This window comes from Ambystoma mexicanum, chromosome 10, assembly GCF_040938575.1.
Source record: "Ambystoma mexicanum isolate Mex_15411 chromosome 10, UKY_AmexF1_1, whole genome shotgun sequence".
Classification (NCBI taxonomy): Eukaryota; Metazoa; Chordata; class Amphibia; order Caudata; family Ambystomatidae; genus Ambystoma; species Ambystoma mexicanum.
This window is the reverse complement of record NC_090932.1, coordinates 291976352-291993685: the sequence shown is the minus strand read 5'-3', so window position 1 is coordinate 291993685 and position 17334 is coordinate 291976352. Positions and strand designations below refer to the sequence as shown.

The 17334-nt window shown below is 46.9% G+C and overlaps 1 protein-coding gene across 3 annotated transcripts in view; it reads right to left on the bottom strand.

The window, feature by feature from the left end:
• The window catches only part of UGGT1 (UDP-glucose glycoprotein glucosyltransferase 1), a 2047742-nt gene that overhangs the window by 10407 nt on the left and 2020001 nt on the right, over positions 1–17334 (bottom strand). For all 3 annotated transcript variants that reach the window (XM_069617855.1, XM_069617854.1, XM_069617856.1), the window contains one exon: positions 12562–12730. In XM_069617855.1, coding sequence (XP_069473956.1) covers positions 12562–12730 — 169 coding nt within the window. The remainder of the gene's footprint in view (positions 1–12561; positions 12731–17334) is intronic.

The window sequence follows — 17334 nt, the reverse complement described above, 5'->3', positions numbered from 1 at the left end:
CAGCCCCAAAATTAACTAAACGGTTCTTGAAAAAGAGTTGTTGGCCATTAAGAGAGCATTTCAAGAATGGAGACATTTATTGGTTGGTGCCCAATTCCCAGTAGAAGGAGCGACCACCACAATTTAAGGGTTTTGCAACACACAAACTCAAAACAGTAGACAGGCTCAATGGGCTCATTTCTTTTCCTCGTTCCGAATCAACTTCGACTTTGTCCCTGGAAAATCCAATATCATGGCAGACGCTTTATCGCGCAAACCTATCAACAACAAAACCACCTTTCTCACAGAAAGAATGTTTCCTGATTCCTCTTCCTTATATCTAGTGACAGATTACCTAACTTCCCTCAGAAAGGCGACTTTCAAATTGGATGCGGAAATAGTCAAACACAAAAAAGAGCTAAATATATCACTGGAAGATGGCCTGCATTTTTATTAACCAGAATTGTATTTTCCAACAGAAAGACTTAGGGAAGAAGCCCTGCGAATGACCCACGATACCGTCATCGCCAGTCATAGAGGAGTCAAAGCAACCCTATTGTTGATCAATCGTAATTTCTGGTAGCCAGAGATCTCCCGAGATGTCAAAGACTATGTGACGACCTGTTAGATCTGTACTGAAACAAAAATGTCATGCCATCACCCATTTGGATTGTTGGTACAACCAACTCTTCCTACCCAACCGTGGCAACAAATCTCCACCGATTTCATTGTAGATCTTCCTCCCTCTAATGGACACACAGTTATTATGGTCACTATTGATTCTTTCACCATACTGGCTCATTCTATTTCAATACCAAAATACCCACTGCTTCCCAAATGGCTACATTATCCTTACAATTCCTTTTTTCTAAACACGGTCTTCCTGACACTATAATTTCGGATCGTGGTTCCCAATATACTTCCCAATTCTGGACTCTGGTCTGTAAAACCTTGGGCATAAAACGACCTTGAGTTCTGGATTCCATCCACAGACCAATGGACAAACAGAAAGGCTTAACAAAACTTTAGAACACTATTTACGTTGTTTTGTATTAGCCCTTCAAGACAATTGGAAGGAGCGACTACCTCTTGCGGAATTTGCATACAATAATTCCCACCACAGTGCCATTAACACTTCTCCCTTCCATTTTACCTACGGTTATCATCCTTCCAGCATACCGAATGTAACGCACACCATCTCACCGAACCCTACCGTGGATACTTTGATGGATTCCATCCAAAAAGGACATACTGAAGCCCTATCTGCTTTGACTCACTCCAGAGAACTTTAAAAGAAACAAGCAGATAAGAAACGATATGCAGCACCTGTATTGCATATCAGAGACAAAGTATGGTTAGCCTCCAAGTTTCTGCCTCGCCATTTGTTACCGTCCAAACTGTCTCCACGATACTTCGGCCCCTTTCCCGTTCAAGCTGTAATCGGTCCAGTGGCCTATTGTATAAAGCTCACAAGGTCAGTCTCGAATACACCCAGTCTTCCACATATCCCAATTGAAACGCTATGTACCAGATTGTTTTCACAGAAAAACCAATACTGCACCCCCACCTATTGACACTCAATAAGACGCTGAATATGAAGCCGCAGGAATATGTGATTGTCGATACTATAAAGGCTAACTTCAATATCTAATTGATTGAAAGGGATATGCTTTGTGCGATCGCACTTGGGAACCAGCTTCAGAGGTATCTGCATGCATCTGACGTTTCCATAGATCACGTCCTTGGAAACCTGGTCCCAATCTCTCACAACGGGGGCATACTGTCATACAACGCTATTCTTTATGGAACAAATGGAAACTTCATAAATAACCTTTTCCTCCTTCGAACATGCTTTCCAATAGGTCTTCACTTTCCATTCACCTTCTACGGTCTAGTTGTTTCAAACATGGCCGCCGTTACTCCACCCATTTCTCTCTTTAAAAGCACTCCTCTGTTTGCATTCAGCAGTTGCTACAACCTTGGCTGCGCTGCCAGAATTTCCTTACGATTAAGTTCATTCTTCTTTCTTCCTTCCTGACTCACTCTTCCCAGCTTCCTTGTGTCTTTCTCCACCTGCCTTCTTTGTTTGATATGCCATCTTGGCACGGTCACTCGTGACTGTTCTGCTGCGGCTAAAAGTGATTACACATGCCACTTCCCTTCCTACTGGAACATAGTTTCGCTTTTGACCTTATCACAGGCTTTGAAGATTCTGTCTCTGTTGCTTTGTAATCCAACTACCAGAATCCAATTTAACGCTAAGCGTTCCCCAATATTCTCTACCGGTAGCTTATGATCTCCATATCGTTCCTGTTCATTCACGAAAAGAACACTAGTCGTGGAATGCACGGGAGCGTGCTTCCTCCTCATTTCTAACTCGAGTTGCTGTTAAACTATCAACGCAACTCATGTCTCAGTGCCTACAATGCAACTCGTGCATCAGTGTTAACTTACACAACTCATGCATCATTTTCAACCAATGCATCAGGTGCATCGATCTTCATATTTAAACATGGTGAAAGTTTTCATCCGGTAAGAATTTCTTGTCATTTCACGTTCCTCTTACCTGATTAACGAGATTAATTTCCCTCATTATATATGCCTAGTGAACATTGCTTACACCCTCAGCCACATAAACTCTCATCCCTTTTTTCTCTCTGTTTCCTATGTGGGTGCTGTACTGAAAACTGGTTATTAGAAGACCTTCATCATCACGCTGAAAAGTTGTCAAGTCTACCTTAGAATCTACTGCTGAATCTCTACAACATCCTTTCCCTGAACCCCAGTACTCCCTACTATCACAAGTTTTCTTCCCCAGGAGGGTTTCCCCGGTTCTACACCTGTCTTACCACCTCAGGCCAGGGGTGGAGTCAGGAAAGCTCCCCTTCATTCTACAAGAATCCACTTGCCATCAGGTAAGGGTTCCGTGAACCAACATATAATTAAAAGTTGTACCAAATGTCAAATTGCTCTTAAAAGGTCATAACAGCGTAGGTACGAGGATAGGCATGGCGTGCACGTTAACCACGTCTGACTGGGCACACCCCAGTCCCTAGTAAAGTGCATCCGTAACAACTGCCTAAATACACATTAGTACCTATTACAGGGGGATGGAGGGTTGGGGGTATGGCGGAAAGGGGACTATGGACTAGGAGTACAGTAGTCACTACGGTAACTTGTTCTTACTTCTTCATCCGGTCCCTTTCCCTCCATACCGTATGGGCGATTCCAACACAGAATGACTTACCGGGAGGGGGAGAACCCCTATAACCTTATGTAATTAAATTCCTGAGCACCACCTGGCCAAAGGCTGCATCCTCCTTTGAGCTAATGTCCAGACAGTAATGCCGGCAAAATGCTGACGGGGTAGTCCAGGTCGCTGCCTTGCTCATCACATCCTACAGGACGTGTCTCTGAAACACAACCGTGGTTGCCTTAGCCCTCACCAGATGAGCTCAAATACCTTCCGGAGGCGACTTTTCTTGCAATTTATAAGCCTCCAATATGCAACACACTATCCATCTAGCGATGGAAGCCTTGAATGCCTGACTGCCTGGAGCTGTGCCACCAAATGTTATGAACAGTATGTCTGGCTTTCTGGATTGGTTTGACCTGTCCAAGTAGAACTTCACAGCCCGCTGACATCAAGACAGCGCCTTACTCTGTCCGCCTGCAACTTTGGCAAGAAAGTGGGTAACATCAACGCTTGGTTTATATGAAACTCTGAGATGATTTTGAGTAGAAATGAAGGATTAGTGCGAAGCACAACCATATCCTTGTAAAACATGGTAAACGGTTGCTTTGTTGGCAATGCTTGTATTTCACTCACTCGTCTGGCTGGCGTAACTGCTACTAATAGAACTGTCTTAAAAGTAACCATTTTAATGTCTGCCGTGGCCATGGGCTTATGTGCCAAATCTGCTAGTGTTACTTTGAGATCACAGGAAGGCCATGGTCTTCTGGTGGGAGGAAATAATCTAGAGAGCCCTTCCAGGTGCCTCTTGACCACTGGGTTTGCTGAAGAGAAAATCAATTGATCCGAATTCCTATACCCTCCAATGAGCGCTGCGTACATCCTGCGTGTGTCTACATGAACTCCAGACTGAGCCAGATCGGCCGGGAATGACACTACATCATCTAGAGAGCAACTTAGCAGATCCCTCTGTTTTGCCCAGTGATAAAATTGTGTCCACTTGCTCCTGTACTGAGCCCTTGTAGAGGCTTTCCATGCAGAGAGATTCAGATGGGCCAACTTTAGGTTTTCAGGAACCAGGCCGCTAGGTTAAATTCTTGCGGATTCGGGTGTAGGACTGCTCCTTGCTGCTGTGATAACGTCCTTTCCGACATCCTCACTGTTAGGGGATTGTAGCAGGCTAGTGTCCCAAGATTGGAAAACCATGCCCATTATGGCCACACAGGAGCTCACAGGCTCTGCCTGCAATTCTTGGCCTCCCTGACCTCGTGGACCACTTTCTGTAACAGCGGGGTCAGGGGAAATGCATAACATTTCTTGTTCGACCAGTCTATCTGGAGCTCATCTCCCCCAGATCCCTCTCCTTGGCCCTTCCTTTGCATTTGGCATTGCTTCTCGTGGTGGACAGGTATATATCCAGCTGCTCCCACATCTGAAACAACTCTTGAAAGATCAGCCTGTCCATCTCCCACTCGTAAGAAACGGAGCCCAGACGGCTGAGCCGGTCTGCTTCTGAATTGTCCTGGCCTTGGAGTTATTCAGGAGTTCTGCTGTACCATCCACTCCCACAATTGTATGGCTAGGCTGCAAATGAGGGGGGACCTGGTGTCCCCTCCTTGCTTACGTAGAACATCAATGTCGTGCTGCCTGTGAAAAGTAGCACCACCCGGGCATCTCTCTCTAAAGACAAATGCCATGCCTTCAGAGCTAGGAAGAAAGCCTTCAATTCTAGGTAATTTATGTGTCTCTCCTTGTCCATTCCGGACCAAAGCCTGTGAGCCGAAGAGTAAACCCAGTGTCACTCCCCACCCTTCCAGTGAAGAATCCATGGTCATCTCTATCGTATGAGGAAGTGGGTGAAATGGAGCTCCAGGCATTAAGTTGGACTACTCTCTCCACCACAGCAGGTCCTCCCGAAGTGTTGGAGGAATGACCATCTATGTTGACTGCGACTCAGTCTCCTGATCCCATGAGGCTGCCAGGTGCATTTGAATCCTCCTCATCTTGCACCTCGCTAGCGAAACTGATCAAATACACGTAGCCAGCAGCCCCCGAAGGTGCCGATACCACCACACTGTTGTGAGACTGTTCGTCAAGAAGTGCCTCACCATAGCCCCTATATCTCTTCTCCTTTCCGGGGTAGGGAAAATCCTGGCCTGCAATGGAACCCAATGAAGATAATTGTCCAAGTATGTGAGAACTCTGACTTTTTCGCATAGATCGAGAATCCCAAATGAATAGAATGTCGATCAATGAATGCATCGTCCTCAATGCTTCATTAGGGGAGTCGGCCCTGACGAGCCAGTCATTGAGGTAGGGGTAGACATGCTGACCCCTGTCCCTAAGCAGAACGGCTACTACATTCATGATCTTTGTGAAGTGACTGGGTGAAGCATTAATGCCAAATGGGAGAACCCTGTTTTAGAAATGCCTGCCCATGATTGAGAATGGTAGGAACTTCCGATGAGGGTGCTAACTCGGTATGTGTAGGTATGCATCCTTCAGGTCCAGGGCACATAGCCAGTCTCCTGGACAGAGGCATTCTGCAATTTGAGCTGGTGTGACCATTTTGAACTTTTGAAGGGGTAGGTAGAGATTAAGGAACGATAGGTCCAACACCACTCTCTGGCCTACATGTTTTCCTTTTGAATGGCAAAGAACCTGGAGTAAAATCCAATGCCTGTTTCCATTACAGGCACCTCTTCCACTGATGGGATTAAACTAAGGACTCCACCTCCCTGAGCAGTGCTGAAGACCCTATTTGTAGAAGGAGGGGGTAGTGGCAGGGAGGATGAGCAACAGGGAGGGAGCCGGAAGCCTCCTGAAACCACAGAAAGCATCCAGCAGTCTGGGAATAGGTAGCATCCTTGCTCTTTGTGCAGTGTGACTGCCACCCACCGGAGACCCATGCCCCGTCGCACACGTCACTGCTTCTTGGGCTCTGAGGCTGACGCAAAGGAGGGGGGCGAATAGAAGGCCTTGTTGCCCTCCTCTGCTGCTTACGCCTGTGCACACTAGGCAACCTGTCAGGCTACCTGGATCTCTGTTCCTGGAAACCCCTAAAGCCCCCAACGGAGCATGCCCTGCTGTCCTGTATTCCCTGGGCATGAGCAAACCCTTTCCCTGTTGGCTTGCTAATGACTTTGCTATCTGCGTGCTGGACTTTTTCTTGGTGAGCTCCTCATCTGTGGAGGAATGTAAAAGCTAGTTTGCCTCAAAGGGAAGGTCTAAGAGTCTATCCTAGACATCAGTGGTAAACCTGGTGGCATGCATCCAGGCAGTCCTCCTCAGGTCAACTCCTATGCACATGCCTCTGCTGGCTGTAGCATGAGCCAGAGGTGATTCCAGGAGGTCCTGAAAGATGATCTTGTCCTCTGTGAGACAGGCATGGTATCAAGAGAGAGACAGACTCAAAGGTGTTCATTTTAAAACTTTTATTTACTAAGGTTCTTGGGTTGGTGTAATGCCTGACTGGCCCCAACTCTAAAGGGATGGTTCCCTTAACTGATGTTTCTAAGGGACGTCGATGTCTAAGAGTTCAAAATAAAAATCGGTTGTGTCTAAACCTATACTTGCCCTCACTCTTTGATAGAAATATGTTAGGAGGTCTTTCAAAAGAAAAAATGGTTGATCAACAAAAATAGGAAACCAGTATTGGTTTCAAGTGGTCTTCTCAGCAGGTGTAGGTTGGTCAGCTTCAAAAGAATGAGTTCAATCAAAAGGGACTGTTCATAGGACGTTCTCCATAGTTCAAACAATGTCAATGTCTTTAATGCCCCGGGGTTCCCTTCCCCAAGCTTTAGTCCTTAGAAGTTCAAAACATAACCCAAAAAAAACCACAGTTCTTCTTTAAGCGTCTCGGGGTTCCCTTTCCCAAGCTTCAATTCTTTCAGTAACACAAAATCAAGATTCCACTTTGATAGGCCTTTTAGGGTTCCCTTCCCCAAGCTTAGTCCTATTCCAAGTTCGGTTTGTCAGGATGTACCTTTCTTTCATATACAGTTCTTGAAAGGGATAGCATCAGAGTCTTTTGAAAGCATCAGAGTCTTTTGCTTGCAACCTTCTCTCTCGTTTTCCGTTGCTCGTGCCCTCTTTATAACAGTTCTCTCACTTTGCGCCCATTGCATGCTCTGTGTTTCTTCCTTCCTCTTACTTTCCCTTGATCTTGTCACTCGTCTTACATTCTATATAACTTCACTAGTTCATTTAATTTCTTTCCTCTTTTACGCTCTGTGCTGCTTTATGCATTCCGTTCGTTCACCTGCTCCGCTTCAGTCAGCCGCATGCTCCCGAGTCTGTCTCTCTTACTTTCATGAGACTCACCCGGGGAGCAGCGCGCTGACAAGTGGTCCTGTCTGGTTGCGCGGGCATGATGTCACGGTCTCACCAACTGCCCTTCAGACACCCTTGGGGCCAGCACAGGTCCCAAGGGAAGGAGGAATGTTCAGACCGCCGATAGCAACCTGCACGGTGCTTCGCTCTGGCTCTCTGGAGACACGACTCCCTAGACACACTACATCCCCTCACAAACACTGGGCCTGCCTCTCGGCACGGTGTTCTTCTCTGGGCCATAGATCCTGCTACTCTCTGCTCCTTGGCTTCTCTGGTCCAGACTACGTCCCGAGCTAGTTCTTTCACCTGTGTAAAACCACACCTTTTATGGTTGGAAAAACAGTCAAGTGGAGTCAAGTGTGAGTGATAATTAGTAAATGCCTGACTATCAATGGGACAACTTAAGTTCTTTCTACAGCCGGGCTTCCCTTACACGCCCCATGTTATTCTTATGGGACATCGTCACTAATCCTCTTGCCTCTTGCTCGTCCCAGTATTTGTTGGAAATGCGGAGGGGAAGATGGAATGGGTTTGGAAATAACCCATGAAAGCTGAGGGGAAAGGGTTTTGAGGTAGAATGGAAAAGAGGGGAATACCATGTCTCGCCCTTCGATGTTCTCCCAATCCCCCGTGACCTTCCACTCAGGTGATCCTCCCTCGTTTGTCCACCCCCAGGGTCTGGATCCAGTAGTGATGGCCATCCCCTGGCCACCTGAGAAGAGGATCCATAGGGGGGAATACCCTCCAGTTTCTCACACCTAATACAGACAGGACATAAACGCTGCCTGCCTTTCCAGTGCAAAATCCCTGATTTCCCGCCAGAGTCACTGATTGGCTGCTGCCAACAATGCGATCGCATTGGCTTGACGGAGATGCAAGGCTGCATTGAGATACACTTTCTTGCTGAAAGATTCCAACGTCTTGTCCTCCTTGATAAGAGCTGCCATCGAGGATGTAGCCTGACCAGAGAAACCTGCCAAGCCAGTCTGGAAAATAGTGATGCTGCGGCCACAACTGCCGAGTGGTGCTATGGGTGGCAAGCAAGCAGCAACCCCCTTGCTGCCTAGTTGTATGTACCGGGCATCAAGCTTTCGGCTAACTGCTTGGCACAAATGCGGTTTGGCCCATAGCTTTTTGGCAACTTCCAGGACATCCCTTTGAAGCAGATGCCAGACCTGGATGAGCTTTGGAAAGCCAACACCTGTGCCAAAAAACCTGCCTCTGTTTGTTCCTGAGGAGACAGTGGTAACCATAAGAACTTGGCGAACCCCTGTATCCTCTCATGGAATGCTGTGGCCGAAGAATGGATATCAGATTCCTCCTCATCATCATCATCCGTGTCCTCCCCTTTGCCAGACACGCTTAGCTGGTCCTTCAGGTCCTGACTAGGCACAGGGTCCCTAGGCTGTCCAGCGCCGGCAGCTTGAAGTGGTGCTCGAGAGTGTAGTGGAGGGGGAGGAGGTGGTTGAGGCATTGGCACAGTGAAAGGGGGAGCCTGTTGCCCAGAAGGCTCTCCCTGCCGTTGCCAAGAACCTCCTTGATGAGCCCCTTCATTAATTGCAGGAATCTATCGGCGAACCTGTCCTCACAGGCTGGCGAGGCTTGTACTGAGGCGCGTGCCCTTTCCGCCATGGGAGTCCAGATAGACGCGACTGGAGTCTGAGGGCTCTGCCTGTGCTGCAATGCCTGTTCGGCATACCTTAAGGAACTCATTGGAATAGGGTATGAGGTGCACCAGGGAATGTAGTCACTAGACCAGTCAACCGTGACCAATGGCTTCATAGCCAGCCCTGAACCAGCCTTTGAAGGCCTGGTAAGCTCTGCCGCTCTCTCAGACGGTGATGAGTCCACCTAACATGGACCCTCGACTCGCTGACAGTTTGTGACCTTGCTGCCGCAGAGTCTGACCCAGAGCGTGCAGGGATACTGTGCCCGGCGTGCCACTCCTAAGAGGAGGCCCTGATGGGCCCTCGTTACTTACATCGGTTCTCTTACGGACCTCGGACTCCAGTACGGGAGGCGAAACGCCCTCAGCCAGAACACTGGTAGTCCTGGCCAACGGTGCACCGTCTGGCCAAGTCACGGCCTAGGAGCCAACTGGCCCCTCAGACAACTGTCCTGTAGTAGGGCTTTTGGGCCACTTGGTAATAGGACAAGTAGGATACTTGGACCCCTTGGTGCAAGCACTGGTAGCCTTATGAGCCTCTGGCCTAGCAACGGTACAAGGATCCTTACAACCCGTGACAGTCCAGGCGCTCCCCGAAAGGGAGGCCCCTTTCTGAGGTGCCTTAGAAACTGAAAGATCACTTACCTTCTCCAGAGACTTGCAGTTTTCAAACTTTTTGAGATGGTCCAGCAGAGACTTGAAAAAGATTTCTCCCCAACATGCAAACCTGTTTTTCAGGGAACGCAGTGTCACTGCGCTTCCAGAGTCCCACCTATGGTCAGGGTCCAGACACTGCAGAGTGAATGGGTCATCTGACGCAGGAAAAGACGTGCCACATGATTCACACTGACTGAAACCAGGTGAACTCGACATGTGCCAGTGGGCCGGGGGGTGCTGACGGTCGGGGAACTTTGTAAAATTATCTGTAAAATTATCTGAATGAAAGGAAGTGCACAGCAAAAAAATATTGCTGCTGCGGTAAAGATGTTGTTCCTGTCATGCGGAAAAAAGGGACTGTGATGTGTGCTGTAGGGCATGGTTAGCATATGCGTCACGCCTATCCTCGCGCTTACGTGCCCATAAATGAAATATATTTAAAGGGGAAGTGCTATTTTTCTGAAGCAAAAACGGAATAGGCGGGATCCTATTTACAAGGCCTTTCAGTAACCGAGATCGTGAAGAAGGATCCTTGATCCGGGGACATCTTAAAAACAGACAAAGCTGCCAAGTAATCTTTGACTGTGCCTATCTGAAGGCCTGACGAGGCCAGTGACAACAAGAGGAACACCAACACTGTAGTGGTGGAACAAGCGGTACGGTCTATCCTGCGCTCCCTACACTGTGCCTTGAATTTCTCCAAGGACTCATCAGCCTGGGGGCAGAACAGGTACTCACTGTCAAAAGCTATATCCAAACGTTTAGCCTGGACATTCGGTAAGAATCCTGAGCTGTGAAGGTAGGCTGACCTCCTTAACACAGTGGACGTCCTCATTGCCAGGCATATGCAATCTGCTGTTTCCAGATCCAACTGCAGTGCTTGGCATGCCACCTCCTTGTCATCATGATTCGCATGAACCCATCCCTCATTTCACTATCTGGGATGTGCTCCGCTGCCTCTGCCATGAGTCTCCACAGCCACGTGAGAGTACTTAGCGAAAACGCATTATGCTTTGACTGCCTTCAGGGCCATGCTGCCCGAGGCAAAGCTCTTTTTGGCCAGGGCATCAGTTTTCTTGGATTCCCTGTCTGTAGAGGTGGAGGTTAGAGTTTATTGTAGGAGTTTGCACCATAAGCCTTCCTGCGTGCGATGGGAAGACAAAAAAGACAAATCCCCACCCCCCCCGAGCTGGCTTGTATTTCTTGGTAAGCTCTGTATCCACAACTGCCATGGAGCAAGGTCTCAGCCACAATGGGATCTGAGATGGCCGCATTAAATGTCAATGCCCTTTCTGTCTATGGGCCCCTTATCTAAGATGTCCGTTAGATAATAGACCGACAGGGATTTTGCTGGAGTGCCTAGACCCGAGGCCTCTACCACCTCCCCACAGTCCTTCGGTACTGTGCATTAGGGTGACAATAAGGAGCGGCCTACTGCATATCTAGATCAAGAGACACATGCAAGCCACCTGCGTCATGCAGCCCTTTCGCCAGAGCAAGAAAATTTGATTGGTCAGCGAAATAATTATCTCCTCCCGACACCTCCTCATCGAAAATCGACCGTATTCCTTTGAAAAACATTAATCTGGTTTCGGGGACAAAGGGACGGTCGATTGTTGGCGCTGACAGCGTAATTTCCCCAAAGACTAAAGGCACCGGTAACACAGTGCCCTTTGGCGCTAGGGACAGATTGCTGGTCGTCGTGGACAAGCACAAGGGCGTGGGACCAGACTTGGCTACCTTGGTGCTGGAACCTCCGGGCGCAACTGGCGGCGTACTGACCTGCAGTGTCGAGACCGGCTATGGCTGTCTTAAACATCTGGAGCATTTGCTAATTGAAAGCCTCCCACTCTTCCTTCAACGCACCTTGGGTCGGGCAGACCTTACCGTGATCCTCTGACGAATCAAGAGTCGTGTCTACATCAATGGTGTCTCTTTTTCCTATGGGAGGACAAGGATGACTGGCTTTGGGAGCGCAAACGCTTCTTCGCTTTCTTATGTTGCCTGTCCTCTTTTTCGGCTGTGGGGCGTTCGGTCTCGTGTCCCGATGGCCTGACGGTCTAACAACCCAGAGACTTCAACACAGGCCACCCGAGCGCTAATTTAGCCGATCATTCCCTACGGGATTTGGGAATCTTTCGTTGACACGAGCCGCACTCTTAGATGTTGTGATCTTTTCTGAGGCACCATATGCAGATTCCATGCGTGTCGGTGATCACATCTTAGAGTTGCAGTCCTGGGAACGCTTGAACTCTGATGATCTTAAGGGACGACATATCGCACGAAAGTCTAACTAAATTTGACAAATTGAAATGTTTCTCTCACGAGAAACGTTACGAATAGCAGCGTGCAGAGAAAAGGAACTTAGGTGCAGGAGCATAGTGACATAGTAAAAATGTGTCCGAAGTTGCGTCCGGAGCCGACGAGTGGCACGTCGAGTCAAGAGGAGACGACAGTCTATGTCGAGTCGTATTACGCCCCCTGACGAAAAGCTTTCCGAGCAGCTGTCACTGGAATGGGTATCTATCTGATGCAGATTCTGTGTGGAGAAAGCAATCCATTGAAATTGAGATTGAGATTAAGGCATACCTAAATTCCTCAGCTAGAATTGACAATCTTTAGGCAAAACAGGAGACTGGGGAAATCAGGAATGTGTAGTTTGAGATTAAAGATAGGAAAATAATTGAAGGAAAACAAACAAAACAGTAGTACAAATTGGGCAGAAATAAATTACCTCCTATAGTCAGTGGTTTTAATGGGCTGAATGTGGGACTGCTCCGATTTTCCTTTTCTTCCAAGAACTGGCTATACACCTGTTTAATCTCCTTATCATAGTCCTGCCACTCTGGGACAATGCGCACTGCTGCTTGCAGTTTGGGCTCCTTTGTCATGGGATTATTACACTGTAAAAAAAAGACAGAACAATGATTAGTCCCTCATTATTTTTAATTGTTGATGTACAATAAGATGGAGTGACATAGGGCCATAGCATTTGAATAAGAGCGTAGCATGCTAGGGAAAGTTGGGGCACTGGGGCAGGAGATGGAAGCATTATACCAAATACAAAACAGATCATGGAAATTAAATGCATGTGAGTGGAACCCACGGAAGTGTGAAAGGGGTACAAAGCAGAAGGCATGCATGGGAGCTAATCCAGACAAAAACAAAACCCATAGAAATTAATTACTTGTAATGTTCCTTTTATGTATTCTTCTCCCGTGGAATCTTCATCCTGATAGATATCCTCGTCCAGCATCAGCGTCGACAGTGTAGCTTGCATGTCCTTTCGGCCTCTGCATTGCTCAACAGCCACGGGGAGGATTCCATAACGGATATCAATGATTTATTTTTTTTAAACTAAGGATGAATGGCCCACAGTATCACAATGGATGCTACTCTCTTTTATTACATGTTTTATTTAAACTTAAAGTAGCGCCTACCCATTAATAGTCATTCCACAAGAAAAGGGATATACTGAAAGAAAAGTTAACACACACATTCCTAGCGGGGCAGTCTGAAGCGGCGATGAGGAATCTGCAGGAGAAGGATCCATTGAAAGAACATTCCCGGTAAGTAATTTCTTGTTCAAATGATTGCATTCTCCCGCAGATTCCTCATCTTTGGTCACCTCTGCGACTCCCTCGCTCTTTCTATTCTCCCCTGTGGCACGGCTCACTCTGCAGGGCACACTCTGGATGTTCTGATCCCCTCAGAACTCCCCCTCACCACTCCTCTCTCTTGGAGTGACCACTTTCTCCTTTCCTCCCATCTCTCCCTCTCTATCCCTCAGGCCAAGCCAACTCCAGCACTGCCACCTACCTTCTCGGTCATCCGACCCATGAAGCGTGTGTCAGTTGAGGCTTTCGCCGCCACTTTCTCTCCCCTTCCTCCTCCTCTGGCTGACGCACATCCTGACACAGCAGTTTCCATGCTCCACTCTTCTATTTCTGATACTCTTGATGTTCTTGCCCCTGTAATGAGGATCTGCTTGAAACCCAAAGCTAAGTGCAACTCCTGGTATGACTCTGATCTCGTCACCCTTTAAAGCAAGTGCAGGGAGGCTGAGAGGAAATGGCTAGCTTCTAGTGCATCCTTTGACAAACTGGCCTGCCGCCTGCTCCAAAGAAGAGAGCCCACATCCAAGCCTGCATCTCTGTGGCATTTAAAAAACTCGGCTGAACTCTTTAAAAATGTGCAAGGAGCTGGCCAATCCTGCTGCAGTCTCTAACACTCCTGTCCCCTCCCAAGCCCTCTGCATGGCCCTGGCTTCTCCTTTAATCTCTAAAACCCAGGGCATACTGTCCACCCTCTCGTCCTCTCCTCCTCCTCGTCCTCCTCCTCCTTCTCCCTCTACTCTCTCCTCTACTTCTGGCGACCTCTCCTCCCTCTTTCTCTTCCTTTCCTCTCTTCTCCCCTGACGAGGTTTCTAGACAAGTCCGATCTATGAAAGTCTTGTCAAAAAAGGTTCTTCCAAAACCATCAAGGACCACATTGACAACCTTGCTCCTGCCCTGGCTGACATCTGCAACCACTCCTTCGCCACTGGAGCCTTCCCTCCCCCCCTGAAGCACACTCTTGTGCACCCTCTTCTCAAGAAACCCTCAGCTGACCCCTCCTGCCCGGCTAACTATCGCCCGATCTCAAGCACTCCTTTCCTGGCCAAACTCCTTGAAAAGCTGGCCATCTCCCAGCTTAATCTTCACACTGTATCTTTGACGATCAGTCTGGCTTCAGAGCAGCCGGAAGCACGGAAACTTATCTCCAGAACATCCGTGAAGACCTGCTCTCTAACCTTGATTCTAATCTCCCCTCTGTCCTCATCTTACTCGATCTATCTTCGGCCTTTGACACGGTCAACCATGCCATCCTGCTCAATCGTTTCCGTGATAACCTGGGTATCACTGATCAGGCCTTGGCCCAGCTGACATCCTTCCTCTCTGATCGAACCTCCAAGGTCCAACTTGGGTCCTTCCTTTCCTCTATCTCACTCTGTACCTGTGGTGTTCCACAGGGGCCTAACCACTCTCCCTGACTGTTGAACCAATACCTGGCAGCTCTCGCCCACTCAGTGGTCGAAGTGTACGAAAAGAAGTAGTGGAACTGTGTTCTCTGCTGGCCTGCAATTGCAAGAAAAAGTAAGGTAAAAATACCGTACTTAAGACTGGTGCTTCTCAGTTGACCTTAAATAAGGTTGCTCAATCATATAAAGTTCTTGCGTGAAATAATTAAATGTCAAACAAAATATACTTCCAAATGATACAACGTTTTCCAAGAAAAATGTTTAATTCACATTCCTTGGTTTTATATTTCTGATATTACGAGGCAACTCAAAATCCATAGGTCAATTATTCACAATAGTACATATGCCAATGCATTTCGGTCTGAGACCATCTTCAGGGCTGTACTGAAGTGAGTGCAGAATCTGCATAATGTAAACATTAAACATTCATCGCAATACACATAGATATAGATACAATCGAAAATTCAAAATAAAGCAAAACACATACCCCAAATAGATCCAAAAAGATGTTGAACATGTAGGGAAAAAATATAATGATAATAAATTTAGAAATATGTCAACACACGTCATATCTCTAATCAATCATAGTGTTTTAACATCTTTGTATCCCGTGCACTGTACCTGCTAATTGTGAGTTGTCCTCCCCTGTGAAATGCGTTCGTAGAACGTCTCCAATATTCCTGTTAATTATCAGAGGGGTAATAAGTATTACTATTACTATCGCTATATCCAAGAATATGACTATTTGAGCCAGAGAGGTTCTTACCTGCTCACGTATGTTTCGCGCGCAGGACCGATCGCGCTCGCTGTGAAGGCGAAAGTGAACTACGCGCGGCCAATAATGCTTTTAAGGGTAGTCATGGGAACCTAGGCGGGGCGTCGGGCAGCAGCACGTACGCCCGTACGCCTCGGGACCCACCGCCCTACGTAGGCGCAGGGGGGCGGGACTGTTCCCATGGCTACAAGGTGTGTGTATGTGGTGTGTTACTAATGATGAAATTAACTTGTGTGGAATGGGGAGGAGAAAGTCTAAGCAATTAGTGAAACAATACACGTGACTTCATTCTATAACCATGCACCTGTTCTGTAAATGTCAACACATATAAGTATTCAATTAGGTTAGAACCTGGTTATATGGAGTGGATCATGTGACCCATACACGTATTTTTATATATTCATTTGATAATGTGCAATTAGTGCATGTTTATGTAAAATACAGAAAACAAAACAAAAATCCGTCATCAAGCTCAATCACATATTTGCCATGTGTCCTCAGTTGTGTCTAAATATCAGTTCATAACGCTTCTCCATCCGAAGAAACCATGAATCTAACTTTTTTAGAGAAAACACATATAATTAATCTCTTCGTTGATTCCCTTTGGTGTGAGGGAACTTAGTCTGTCTATCCAGAACGTTTCTCGTTGATCAATTCTTTTCTGTAGATCCTCATGTCTTTCTCTTCTTTGGACTCTTTCCAGGACTACAAATTTGATCTGTGCCAGATTGTGTTGTTTACTCTGCCAGTGTCTTGCTACTGCAGAGCTTGCAGTCTTGTTCCTGATGCAAGATCTGTGTTCGTTCCACCTGATCTTTGCTGTACGTTGTGTTTGTCCGACGTAGTATAAACCACAGGGACATTTAATTCCATATATAATTCCTGCCGTGTCACATGTGGCATAGCATTTCAGTTTAATTTTTTCTCCAGTATATGGGTGATTTATGGTTTGTCCTTTCATGATATATCCACAGTTGCTGCAGTTGAGGCATGGAAATGTACCTATGCGGTCTGTGCTTCTCTTCTTTTGTGGGGGTCTAGTGTGGACTAATCTATCTTTCAAATTGGAACTTCTCTGGTAAGCAAATGTTGGGGGTTCTTTAAACAGGTGTTCTACCCTCTTGTCGCATGTTACAGTGTTCCAATTCTTCTTTATGATTGACTTAATCCGATTACTTTGGCGTGAATATTTCGATACAAACACCAGTGGAGGACAAATATCTTGTTTGTGTATTTTGGGTTTGAGTAGCTCTTCTCTATCCTGTGAAACCGTGCGTATTTCTGCTGATGTAACTTCCTCTGTTGAATAACCGCGGGCCAGAAATTTCTTACCCATCTCTTTTACAGCTCTTTCGTATTCACTCTGGTTACTCACAATCCTTTTCACTCGAAGCAATTGACTGTAAGGTAAGTTCTTGATCAGACTCGGTTGATGAAAACTTAGTCTGTGTAGCAGACTGTTCCTATCTGTGCTTTTCCGATAGATAGTAGTTTGATATTCTGTTTCTGTGACAGTGATCTCAACGTCTAGAAAGTGAATGGATTCACGTGAATATTCGTATGTGAACTGTATCCGCGGGTCTATGTTATTGATATATCCAAAAAATTCTAATAGTTGTGATTCTGTGCTCTTCCAGATGCCAAAAATATCATCTATGTACCGGATCCAAATGATGAGATCTTGATTCCATAAGTTGTTTGTCAGGACATGA